At 37.7% G+C, this 13,490-nt stretch overlaps 1 protein-coding gene across 1 annotated transcript; it reads right to left on the minus strand.

The window, feature by feature from the left end:
- Window positions 1-3,313: 3,313 nt before the first annotated feature.
- Window positions 3,314-12,722, minus strand: BAD (BCL2 associated agonist of cell death). The gene is made up of 5 exons (XM_072421499.1): window positions 12,547-12,722; window positions 9,732-9,873; window positions 6,237-6,412; window positions 5,382-5,549; window positions 3,314-4,113 (listed from the first exon to the last, which is right to left on the minus strand). The coding sequence occupies exons 2-4, from the start codon at window positions 9,871-9,873 to the stop codon at window positions 5,412-5,414; spliced, it is 456 nt and encodes a 151-aa protein (XP_072277600.1). The 5' UTR covers window positions 12,547-12,722; the 3' UTR covers window positions 3,314-4,113; window positions 5,382-5,411.
- Window positions 12,723-13,490: the final 768 nt, after the last annotated feature.

Consider the following 13,490-nt stretch of genomic DNA (forward strand, 5'->3'; position numbering starts at 1 on the left):
CTTAAACTTCTTTTCCTCCAGATGCAAAAAGTGCCCTCTTGTCCTTTGTAATGATCTCAAAGTGAATAATTGGGAAGAGAGTTCTCTATATGGACCATTTACATATACATACAGGGTGATCATATCCCCCTGAAACATCTCTTCTCAAGGGAGAAAAGATTCAGTTCAGCTAATCTCTCCTCATAGCTGAGTTACTCAATTCCTTTTATTAGTTTAGTTGCCCTTCTCTGCACTCTTTCCAATTCCACAATGTCATTTTTGTGAACTGGTGCCCAAAACTGGACTGCATATTCCAGATGTGGTCTGACCAATGCTTTGTACAGGGGCAGGATAATGTCTCCATCTCTGCAGTCTATTCCTCTTTTAATACAAGAAAGTACTTTACTAGCTTTAGATATTGCAGCTTGGCATTGCATGGTGTTATTAAGTCTATGGTCTACCACAGGGGTTGGCAAACTTTTTGGACTACTAGGCCATTTCAGGAGGTCAAGAAGGCACACTAGGCCAGAAGAAACAGGTGTCCCAAGGAAAGGTATTTTCCAACCGTGACTGCAAGCGAGCAGCCTCAGTCTTCTGCTCATCCGCGGTGTAGTCTCTGTACGTGTGCTTGGCATCGAAATGTCCCTTGAGATTCGACCACTTGAAAGTGATGTTGGTGTCATTGCACACTAAACACAGGGCTTTGTTGTCGCGTTGGACGAAGAGTAATTCGTCAGTCCCTTCGGGGTTGAACACACGACGTTCGAGGTCAACCTTCCGGAGACTAACCTTGATGATATCGCGGGAACTCGCAATAATGCAACCATTCAATTAGGCGTGGATACAACAATAAATAACTAGGGGGGGTGTTAGGCCGGACTGGAATACAGGTTAGGCCGTATCCGGACTTTGCCTACCTCAGATCTACCTACCCCAGATGCTTTTCCATTTCTGACACCCCCAAATGTATTCCCCCTAGACAGTATGAAGAATGCATGTTTTTAGCCCCCCAAGTGCATAACTTTGCAATTATCTATATTATATGTCATTTGCCACTTAGCTGCCCAATCAAACAGTACATCCATGTCTGTTTGTGGATTATAGACATCCTGTATGGACTTAATTTCATTACATAGTTTGGTGTCATCTGCAAACACAGAAATGGTACTGTTAAACCAGTTCTCTATTAATTTACAGATTGATTTTTCTAAACCTATCGACCCTAACTTGCATATTAACCGTCTGTGGGGTACAGTGTCAAATGCTTTAGCAAAGTCTGAGTATACTATATCAACTGCTATTCCACTGTCTACGTGTTTACTTACTTCCTCATAAAAAAGTGTACATTTGTTTGACAACTTCAGTCTTTCTTGAAGCCATGCTATCACTTATAATATTATTTTCCAGCAGAAACTCCTCTATGTGGTTCTTTATCAAACTCTCCAGGACCTTTCCAACTATGGACGTTAAAACTAACGGGTCTGTAGTTACCTGGTAATGACTTTGCTCCCTTTTTGAAAATAGGAACCACATTGGCCTTACACCAATCCATCGGTACCATGCCAGTGACTAAAAAGTTTCTAAAAATTAGAAATAATGGCTTTGAAATAACTGAGCTCAGCTCTTTGAGGACACATGGATGTAATCCATAAGGTCCTGGTGCTTTGTCAACCTTAATTTTGCCCAACTGTTTCTCAGTCGTATCAATTTTGAGCCATTGTGACTCATTTAGGGCAGTGACATTGCTATTAATAATTTGGACTTGAGCTCTGCCATTTTCCTTTGTGTACACAGAGCTAAAAAAAGTGTTTAGTAAATCCGCCTTTTCTTTATCCCCAATTACCAACCCAGAGACATCCTTTAAGGGGCCACACGCTCAGATCTGATCTTTTTGCTAATAATTAATTTACAAAAAATTAAATTTGACATCAGCTGTAAGCCACACAGAATTTATAGTATATATTCTAGTTTTTTTTTCTGTCCAAACCTTTCTGTGAAAGCCTACTGCAAAGGGCCTGAATTATTAAAGAAAAATTATCTAAGAGTGGAGAAGATAGAATTTCAAAGACTTTCATCTGAACCAGGGTTATCCAGCAAACCTGGAATGGATCTGTTCTAGGATTTAAAACATTTGTTAACAAATAACAAATTACTTTGTTATTAATTTGTACTGTGGTAAATAATTCAAATGATTGCAACCCCAGAAGGAAAAAAGTAGATAAAAAACAAGAAAAAAAAAATAACGTGGGTTGAAAATTTGCTTTTAATTCTCAAATCTTACAAATGTCCGAACTTTTCCAGCCCATATTAAAATTATGATTACATTGGTAATTGATGATTGCTGTTACATTTGGTTACCTGATGTTAGGGATTAATCACATTGTATGTGAAGCGCCTTGTTTAAAGTAGCTAAAACCTCTTTTTTGTGGTCTACTGTATTCATAAAAGTAATAAAATGTGTTGTTGAGAAGTAAATCTGGCTTGTTAAAAGATGTCCCCTCATTTCCTCCCCCCCATGAAAAAGTCCCTAAGAATATCCTACCTCTTATAATTAGAAAAGGAAGCATGGACATATTACCTATTGGGTACACATGTAAACAGTAGCTGTTAAGTATTGTTTTGGGACGGGAAAGAGAGGTAAATCTCTCCAGCAGTGACAGAGGTTTTAATTCTCCCTCACTCTTTGGGTCAGTATTTAAAAAATGCTGGGACCACTTCTTGATGTACTCCTAGGTCTGCATGCTTATCATACCCATTATGTCCTACTCCTCCTGTTTAATTCATTTTGTCTTTATTTATAATGCTAATAGAGGAATGGGAACACCCAAAAGCTGCTAGATGGAAAAAAGTGAGAAACAATAACTTTGCTGCCTTGCTACAAGAAGTATTAGAAACAATTGCAGGTAACTTAGTTGTAGTACCCTGTTTCCCCGAAAATACATTCCTTGTCCTACATTAATTTTTGCTCAAAAATTGCACTAGGGCTCATTTTCAGTGGATATCTTATTTTTTCATGAACAACAATCAACATTTATTCTTAAACAAAAAATCACTTTCATCACTTTCTAGATCATCACACCTCTCCAAACCCAGAAAGTCATCATCAATATTTGGAGCATCCTTTAAAATACAGTATAATCATGCTAGGGCTTATTTTTTGGGTAGGTCTTTTTTTCGGGGGGAACAAGGTAATAATAGAAGAAACTATAGCAACTACTAAGATGTGAATCTCTGTTTAAAAAGAATGCACTGCTCTAGTTGTCACAGAATTTTTACAAATACGTAAAAATATAGTCAAAGCTTTGTATATTCTAAAAAGACAACACAACAGTGATCACATTTGAATATATCTATTTAATGTAAGCATAAAAGAAAATGCCAACATACGGTACAGTATGTTGCCCGAGTACAGCATTGTTCATCCTAGCTCTGCTAATTGACTGAGTTCATATGATATTGCAGTGGATACCTGTTTTATTTAAAAAAAAATGTTTATTTCTTTATATTTTATTAATTGTGCTTAATAAAAAGAATGATGAAAAGTATGAAAATTTTCCATATCCTTATTTTTGAAGTAAAAAAACATTTTTACAATAAAAAAAGTTCACATTTTATTCTTCATTTGTCTTCTCTTCTAAAATCATTTTTGTTTTTTAAAAGTGTCCAAGTATAGAGAAAGCAAAGTATTCCTTACTGTAGATAGCAGACACCATAGGGTACTTGCACTTACCTGGGCTTTTATCCACTGCCAGTAACCCAAAAATTCACAAGTACAGGAATAACCACAATCTACAGCACTAAAGTCTGCCAATCAGCTGCTGAAAGCAGTGTTGCTGCATGCCTCAATATTTTGGAGGCTTTTGCAATAGATCTGAATGGAGGACAAGTGAGGTAAACATATGGCGTTTGCTAGGTAGTGTTCTGCGTACATAGGTATTTTGTTTTCCTCCATACATGTTAAGTATTGCAATTGTAATTTTATATTTGTTAACAATATAACAAAATCTTGCACATTTTTTAATCCACCTCACAAGTCACATCATGCAAGGTGGTTCAGTGGTTCCATCCATTTTCTTTTCTTTAAATAGCAACATGCACTCATATAAAAGAAGACGGGCACCATCAGTGTTGCAGCTGTAAGTAAATATACAACAATTCAGCATTTGTATTACAGGTAAAACAAACACACAATTTGCTGAAAAGCATAGTTTATCTATATTCTGATTTTTTTTCATAGCACTTTTGTCAGGTTTTCAGTAGGAGACCTTATTTGAGAGATTCCTTCACTTTCTGTTTCGTAAAAAGATCTCATCAATAGAGAAAGAAAAATACCAGAAGCAAACTTTTTAAAAATAGGAATGCTAAAATCAGCTTTTTATTGTGTCTATTTCTTTCAGAAGTTATGACCTTATTGTATTCAAATGTTTGTGTAGAGATTGCTTGTAAGGTCCATGCAATACTTGAATGCATTGTTTAGGAATCAACCCATTTTATACCCACACATGTATAAAAGACAAAATTAAAGCAGATTTGTAATCATCAGGACATTAAATACCCCCTGACAAGAGGTGTGCTGATAGGGGAAAGCAGAGTGATGGATGAACCCATCACTGTGCTGCTGCGTCTTATCACTGTCCAGCCTACAGGTTAACTATTGCGGGAATCTGTGGTGAAAAAGAATAACCCTGGGAAAATGCTCTGGATTGAAGGTGATCAATTCAGTAAAAGTGTTTATCTTTTAATGGGCTATATTTAACTTGGTACAGTTTTGGATACAGTAAGGAATCCCTGTAAACCTCTTAGGCTTAGTCTACACAATGTTTTTCCCAGTGTTTAACCTGAGGCTTAAAAGCCCATGTTTGAAATTTCCCATGCAATGGGCCGATCTACACCAGGGCATTTCCTTGAGGCACGTTTTTGAGCGTTATATATAGCGCTTCTTGCAACCTTTTAAAAATTAAAATGCAGGGTTTACATAAGAAAATGTGGATAAATGTGTCCATTGATTTCAATGGGGGCGTTTTCCCACGTTTTTAAGTGCTTAAAACATAAACGCGGTAAAAATGCAGGAAAACGCGGTATAGACATTTTCCAGCATTTCAAAGGCAAGCTTTGCATAAAAACACATATAAACGTGGTAGGAACGTTTACATGGTTTTTTTTTGTTTTTTTTAAAACCCTCCCTGTAGATTCAGCCTTATTGAGGTCTGTTTTCTCACTAGACATATTCACCCTCTCTATTAGCCTTGATGAATATAGTGGCTTACAGTGGGTAATGTCTCCCTCCCCCCTTGAAGAAAATTTTTCAAGTTTTAGTGTTATAATTTTTTAAATACCTACACATTTTGATATAATCAGCAAAAAAAGTAACAGTTTCCTAAGTACCCTTGAAGTATACATACCACAGTATTTTCTTCTCCACAAACAAATGTTTACTGCCGGTCATTTTCTGACTGGCTTCTGTCTTTGTCTTTGTTCTTCCTTCTAAGAAAGCCCATAATGATCTCTCCAAAACTCTTGCTAACAGTCATCTGAGAGGTCGCACCTGCACTTCTAGGTCGAGGAAGACTCTGTAGAAAAACCCGAAAACTAGAAATCAAGCAGGTAGGGAGACTTGGTTGTACTGGACAGTATTTACATCCTAATACCTCACACATGGGGCCGGGGGGTGTTTATGTGGCTCATGGAATGAAAAGGCAATTTTTATTTAAAGTCCTCCAACCAGGACAAAAAAAAAAAAGTGCCAGCTGTAGGATCTGAATAGTGTTGTCCACTTCTGGTTATATAGGGTGACAGAAGTTAAGAGATTTACAACACAGCTACTTAAATATATAGATCTTCACTTCATGGTTAGCTGATCAGACAATCAGGCAATTCTAGAGAGCAATACATCCTATAATTCATTTTATTTATTTTTCATTTTCATTAAGGACACAGGCAGCAAAATAAGTAGGTCACTAAAGGGGGTTATGCCTGTGTCATAGCAAGGAAAGGTAAACCTGCATTACTGTTTCCTGCACAACCTTCAAATCGCACCCAAATTTCTCTAGTTTTCTCCCACAATCAAAACTTATACTGGCATATTAAACAGGCTATCTACATAACTGGCCCTAGTTTGCATTACAATATGATTGTGGGAGCAACATCAGCTTGTAAGCTCCAACACTGCAGTGACTAGAATAACAACTTTTCTTTTACCTTTTACATATGTAAATGTTATACAAATACAAAAAACAAAAAGGTACAAGAAAGTTTACCGTAAAGATTTGATCAAATTCATCACTCATTCGCCTCAGCTCCCGTCCATAACGAGCTGCAACCATTAAAGAAGAAGGAGCAGAGCGGGAACGGGAGCGGAAATGATGAAGCTCTCCAACACTGTCTGTCTCTAAAGCTTCAGAAGCAGATTCTGTCCGATGCCGGGGTTCTTTTCCTGTAAGAGAATACGGTTAGAAAATGCTTACAAAGGTGTGATAACTTATGCACAAATAATTCTGCATTTGCTTTTTTAGACAACAGAATAAATGTATGCAGATGTGCAATGTAGAGTGTACTATATACAGCAGATTATACCCCATGCCATGTCATGAATGAATTATATAATGTAGTGCACATTGTACATAAAGGAGCAATGTGAAGTGGTTTGGAGAATATAACGCACAGTGTATACAACAGAATTGTGTCAATTATATATTACACAATGTAAAGATTGGTATATTGAGTGTAACAATGTAAACTCTAGAATGTACAGTGTTTGACATGAACAGAGGTTCAATTCACATTTTAGTAAAGTGAAGTAATGTAAAGAAAGAACTGTAGAGCACAACATTCAGATCCAGTGGTGTGAAGTTGACAGCAAGGTGCGCAGAGTGAAACAAAGATTTATAGGATGTACAACATGGAGGACACCAATTGTTGGTGTAAAGTACAGGATATAAAAGGGGTATTATGCAGAGTTAAAAGGTGTGGATTATGGAATGTACAGCACAGAATATTTGCAGTGTGGAGCCTAAAACATGAACCATGACGCATAGAGGGGAACAGTCAAATAGTAAAACAAGAATAAGCAGCTAAAAGAAGAGGATGGCTGTATGTCTGGGTTAAATAGAAAGAAGCTTGCATGTAAACGAAATCACAATAGTGCTGAATTTAGGGTAAAGGAAAAAAAGCCCAGCAGGCTAGTGTAGTTTAGGGAGAGGAATGGAAGAAAGGCAAAAAGCAGAAGAGCTCTGAGCAGGTACAGAGAAGAGGTGGCTCTAACGAAAACAACAAAGAAATAAGGAGGAAAATGCCAATAAGGATTGTATATACACAATACAAATAGATGTGATGTGTAAAAAAAATATAAAAAAATGGTGAAATGACTGAGCTCTGCACACAAGAAAAGGGTGTGAATAACACTGGGGAGCAGTTAGTTTTCTTCTATCACGTCAGGTTTTTTTCCCTACCGCTTTTATTATTGCGATTACTGTAGCGTGGATTTGTATAGGCTATTCATTTACACGCAAGACAGTGTGGTCAGAGGTTGTGCGCTGCTCTACATAGTGATTAAGCAAAATTTATTTTTCTACTTACACATGTATTTCCTTTTCCTTCAGATCATGCCTGGCTCTGCCATTTCTCGTCTAAACATCCCTGATTCATTTTGCTATATCTGTGGCAGTTTCACCATTCCCCATTAAAGGGCGAGCATAAGCACATTTGTAGAGCAAGCCTATTTGGCATATTTCAAAGTTGAACTTGGTGATCAAGATAAGTCTTGGGCCCCTCATAAGGTGTGCAAACAGTGTGTCGAGGATTTACGGATGTGGGCAAAGGGAACACGTGATAAGATGCCATTTGGTATACTTATGGTTTGGTGACCGCGAGATCATTTCAGTGACTGTTACTTTTGTATAGTGAAAACTTCAGGATATAACAGGAAAAATAAATGTAACAGAGTCTTAGTCTACCATCAGCTATACGCCCAGTGGCTCATCAAGATGAAATCCCAGTGCCGGTTTTTGTTACACTATCCTCTCTTGAAGAACATGATTATGGTTATAAACTAGGTGACAATAATGATGGAGTTTGAAATTGAAGAGGACTCTGTTCATAAGGGATTTGATCAGCATGAGTTGAGTGATTTGGGACTATTGAAGGCGGCTTCAGAACTCCTAGCATCTTACTTGAAAAAGGAACAAAGGTATCGTATTTTCGAATCAGAGAAATTGCATTTCTGCAGTACTTTAGACGTGACAGTGGCTTTGTGTATTGCCATAAACATACCTGCTTTAATGGAGGAGCTGGGAATTCCAATCTATAACTCAACTGAATGGCCACTATTTATCGATAGCTCAAAGCAGGGCTTAAAGTGTGTCCTCCTTCACAATGCCAAAATATTTGAGTCAGTCCCAATTGGCCATTCAGTTTCTCTTTTTAAAGAATATGCAGACATAAAGAGAGTTATATATGCAATATCACTAACCCAATTGGGTCATCTGTGTTGACCTTAAAATGGTATGCTTCTTTCTTTCAGCAACGCGGATACACCAAGTATCCCTGTTACATGCATGTGGGACATCAGAACTCGTGAGGGGCATTGGGTAGAAAGGAATGGGCCTCCAAGATCTGCCCTAAAACCAGGTCATCCAAACATTCTACATGAGCCACTTGTTGATAGAAAGTATATTATATCCCCACTTCTGCACATGAAACTGGGTCTGATGAAGCAGTTCGTTAAAGCTTTGCCAACTGAAGGAGACTGTTTCAAGTACCTCATTTTGGCATTTCCTAGCCTGAAAAAATAAAGGCTGGGGAGTTTGATGGTCCACAGATTTGGCAGCTCATCAAAGATGAACATTTCTTCAGGACAATGTCAGAAGTCGAAAAGAATGCTTGGTCATCATTCAAAGTCATTGTCAAGGACTTTCTTGGAAACACACAAGAAAATAATTACACAGAAATTGTCCGTAAACTCTTGGAGAGCTACAAAATGCTTGGTTGCAATATGAGCATCGAGGCAATTTTCTGCATAGCCATCTTTCTAACTTCCCGAAAAACCTTGGTGCAGTCAGTGATGAGCAAGGTGATCAATTCCACCAAGATTTGAAAGTCATTGAAGGACGGTATCAGGGTAGATGGGATGTACATATGATGGCTGATTATTGTTGAAGCATCCGGCGGGATTGTCCTAACACTAAACACTAAACAGGAAAAGCTAAAAGTATAAATTTTTACCTTAACCGGAAAACTTTTCATATGTTTTACTGTAAAATAAAATGTCATAAAGTAACAATAAATCCTTTGTATGAACAAAAGAAATTTAAATAAACAGTACATTCAAGTTATTATATCATCATTTTTTCATTGTATGTAAAATTTGTATGTTTTTTTTTTTTAATGGAGGGTACCCTGTATCCTAAAAAGTGGATGTGATAGCAAAAAACTGGGGTCATTTCTGGATTCACCACCCAAAAGTTATTAAAAAAATAAGTGTAAGATCTAACTCAACAAAAAATGCGTTCCCCAGTGTAATCCGCGAAGCTGCACACAGACTGCTTCCAAGTAATTGTACATAAAGTACAGGGTAGGAGGAGAAAATAAAAGGGTTAAAGATAAGGGTCTGGGTGGTGGTCATTGCTCCTCAATTTAAGATTCCTCAAATTTATTTTCCTGAATTACAGAAAATACAGTGAAAGATAAAACACAAGCCAGTGCATTGCTGACAACCAGGAAAATATTTCTCTTAAGTCATCTTAATTAAGATGTACCTTTGAATCTTCTAAAGTTAGGGGAACTCTTGTGTCCAGATTGTCCAAAAGATGTAGGATTTGTTTCAGAAAACGCAGATCCTCTTTCTGACATGGGAAATTCTTCTATACTAAATATAGACTTATGAGAAGAATCTCCCATCTGTAATAAAGTGTACAAAAATAAATGATTAGGGTATATTTGTAGCATTCTTGAAAATGTAGATAAGACACATTAGTGCAGTTATCCAGTTCAGCATTCCATGTGCCCTGGTTTCCACATCACATAACACATCTGTGTTTACTCTATGCAACTTTAAACATCCAAGCAACACTAGTGTAATAGCAACACTTAAAATAAATCACCCTCCTGTACTTTGTGTAACTGTTTTTACACCTTTATTGCTTATCTAGACTCTATATAGAGCTGTTCAAGCTCAGTCAAAATGCATTAAGACTGTTGGTGCACTAAACACTTAAAGTCATTCCACAGAATTTCTATAGGACTTAAAGATTCATGCATACGTCAAATGATCGGTCGTGCCAGACAAAAATCTGACAATGGCGATCAGGAATGACCACTGTGGACACCTATGAAGGAGAGCACAGCGGGTGCCATTCACTTCTCTTCCCCCCTCTATAGAGCAGAAGAACGCTTTGTGCAAACCATTTTGTTTATTCATTGGTTGCTGGAAACAAGCACAAAGGATGGATTTTAGAGACAATCATCTGACTTTTATACAAGGCTTAAGTCTTTAGGCAGACAAATTCATTCACCTCTTTTTTTTCTCAACAAGCCTTATTGTGGTCAAATTTGATGAGCGCTTTGTCATGTTGGAAGGTGCTCCCTTCTTCCCATTGACAACAAGTTTTCCTTAATAATATTCTACCTGATCCATTTTTCCTTAAATCCTGACAAGTGCAGAGTAACAACCCCACAACAGGATACTTTTACTGTTATGCTTTCCTGTAGGTATGGTCTTCTTTGGCTTGTGTGCTAATTTGGCTTTCCCTTATATGTACCACTTAGTGTTAAGGCCAAAACGTTTTGGATTTATCTGTCAACAAACTTTTGGCCTCAGAATCTTTAAAGCATGTTTTGGCAAAGTTCAACTTTAGATAATATGTGGTGTTCCTTCTTGCAACACTCCCATTATAAGCCACATTTATGGCAGACTTGTGATATTGATGTCACATGACCACTATAATCTATCTTTGCCATTCATTCCTGTAAATTTTAAAGTCACCATAGTCACTTGGTAGCCTCTCTGAACAGTTTCCTCCTCACTCTTTTATCCAGTATGGAGGGATGGTCTGATCCAGAGAGGTTCCTATTAATAGAATAAATTTCAGTACCCATCACTTGACTTGCCCCTGTGCAGAACTTTATCCCCTTGATTTTTTTTGTGTGTTATTCATTTCATACTGCAAACCCAATCATAGTGATTGACTGATTTCAGCTGCACTACCAAGCACTGGAATGTTCCAGGGAGAGATATCTTTATGCTGAAATTATCAAAACGATTAAAATTGATCACAGGTGGAAGCCAATTACAAAGCTTGGTTTGCAATGGAGAATAAAGTTACACCCGATAAACGTTATTTTTTTTTTCTATTTATTTTCTGAACTCTAGATTGTAAGTTCTTCCGGGCAGGGTCCTCTCCTCCTGTTTCACTGTCTGTATTCGTCTGTCATTTGCAACCCCTATTTATTGTACAGCGCTGTGTAACATGTTGGCGCTATATAAATCCTGTTTATTAATATTATTAATAAATATAATATTAATAACTCTTGTTGTTATATATTTCACTTGGATGTTATAGATTGCATTAGGCAAAAACAACTGGACTTTTTTTGTGTGTGTGTTCTTCGATTCAGTCTGCGAAGAAACAAAATGTGAAGATTTTACAGGGCATGAACCTTTTCTTTACTGTACCAAGAAATAAAACCATGAACAACATGGTGGATTACTGAGTGATGATAATAACATACTGGTGGCTAGCTTACAATAGTCAGCCAGGCACTTAATATTTCTTGAGGTACAATGCTTGCTGTATATGAAATCAATATTTAATCTGATCTTAGGTAAAAATTTAGTTACATATACACTGTCCTACCAGCCAAAGGGTTTGTCTGCTAACACCTCTTACACACTCCAACCAGACCGTATAGCCAGACTGGTGACCGGACTTTTCTCTCCCGAAATTGTATGAATAGGTTCGGTCACCTCCCTGCCTGCAGCCTATAACTGTACAGTGATGGGTCACCAAAAGCCTGTCCTTTTTCTCATTATATTAGTTTGTATGCACATGTGTTTGCCACACACAGCCCCCCTCTTTCCAAGTCTAAAGCTATTAAATTATCACCTGAGACAAAATCCTAGGTGTGCACAGTAGTCCCTCAACATTATTCAACAATCTGCGCTGGCAGATTGATGAACAGCTGTTTGGGAATAAACGATCACAAAATATCACTTGCAGCGACAGTAATCTGATGTCAATATGGTGACTCAATGATGCAGTATAGAGGATTGCAGTAAGCCGATTCTGAGATTCTGCTACTTACATTGGATCAATTTAAAAACACAATTAAAGTGAAAGGGTATGAGCAAAAGACAAAATGACATACATGGTGTAATGTGTTGTGTGTCACTAGAACATCAGCATTTATTTTATTGCTCATCCATCCAATCCCCCCTCCCATGTTTAATATTATGTACAAATCCCTGACCCCCTCCCCTCATTCCTGATGTACAGCATCCCAGCCTGACTAGATCACCCCAGACCCAGACATATTCCATGCACCTCCTATGGAATTCCCCCACAATATCATTACCTTTTACAGTAGTCCAGCACAGTTCCTTGGACTGTTATCAATGGGAAATCTTCTGGTGTTTATCTTTCGCCTGTTCTCGCTGTCTGTGTCTGGACGCCTATAATTGTCTCGCTCATTCCTCCATCCCCCACTTCGGTGTTTATTTTTTTCCTTTCCTTCCGGGATCTTCCGCTATTCCCGCCCAGACAATGTCTCCCTAGTAACAGTTCTCTGCTTCTACCAATCGGTTTTCTAAAAGTCATCAATTGCCGCCCCATAGCTGCGTTACGTCTTTTCACACGTGACATATAAACATTGGGTTTCTATGACGATTTTCTCCCGCTGTCCTCTTTGAACTCTGTTCCATGTTTTTCCCATGTTGCCCTGCGTTTGCATTGTGCAAGTTGCGTATCCCTGACGCTGGGTTGTGTAAACAAGTGTTGTGTTAAACGCTCGGTCTGAGCAGGGTATTACTGTAATGTGTACTGACCCTCATAATGTGTTTTGTGTTTACATTTCCTGAATTTGTCCGCCTTACAATGCAGGGGGAACAGGATATGAACTGTTGTAGCTATTGCTCAATCAGCACTGCTGCAGTATGTGACAGAAGATAAGTCTTGTCTCTATTTCTAAATGAATGTTTTATAAGGAATTACTGTAAGGTAAATTTATTTTGATATGAGTCACAGGAGAATAGAATGCCCATTAGGCCCTGTCAGTAATAAAGTGCACTAAAATAAACTTGCCTGGTTGTAAGCCACCTCACTCTGAGTTGCACATGTGCAGTTCAGTGTGCTTTTAAGAAAATATTGCAGATGGGAAAGATCCCTTCTCCAATAAAAAATCCTGGATACTCACAATTTTCTGTTGTTACAATTCAACTTTAAAGACCAACTCCTTCTAGCTTCTTTTTACTTTACTATTTCTTCAGGCAGCCAGTAATAAAAAAAACAATTACACTACTT

This window comes from Pyxicephalus adspersus, chromosome 9, assembly GCF_032062135.1.
Source record: "Pyxicephalus adspersus chromosome 9, UCB_Pads_2.0, whole genome shotgun sequence".
In the NCBI taxonomy this organism is placed as follows: domain Eukaryota; kingdom Metazoa; phylum Chordata; class Amphibia; order Anura; family Pyxicephalidae; genus Pyxicephalus; species Pyxicephalus adspersus.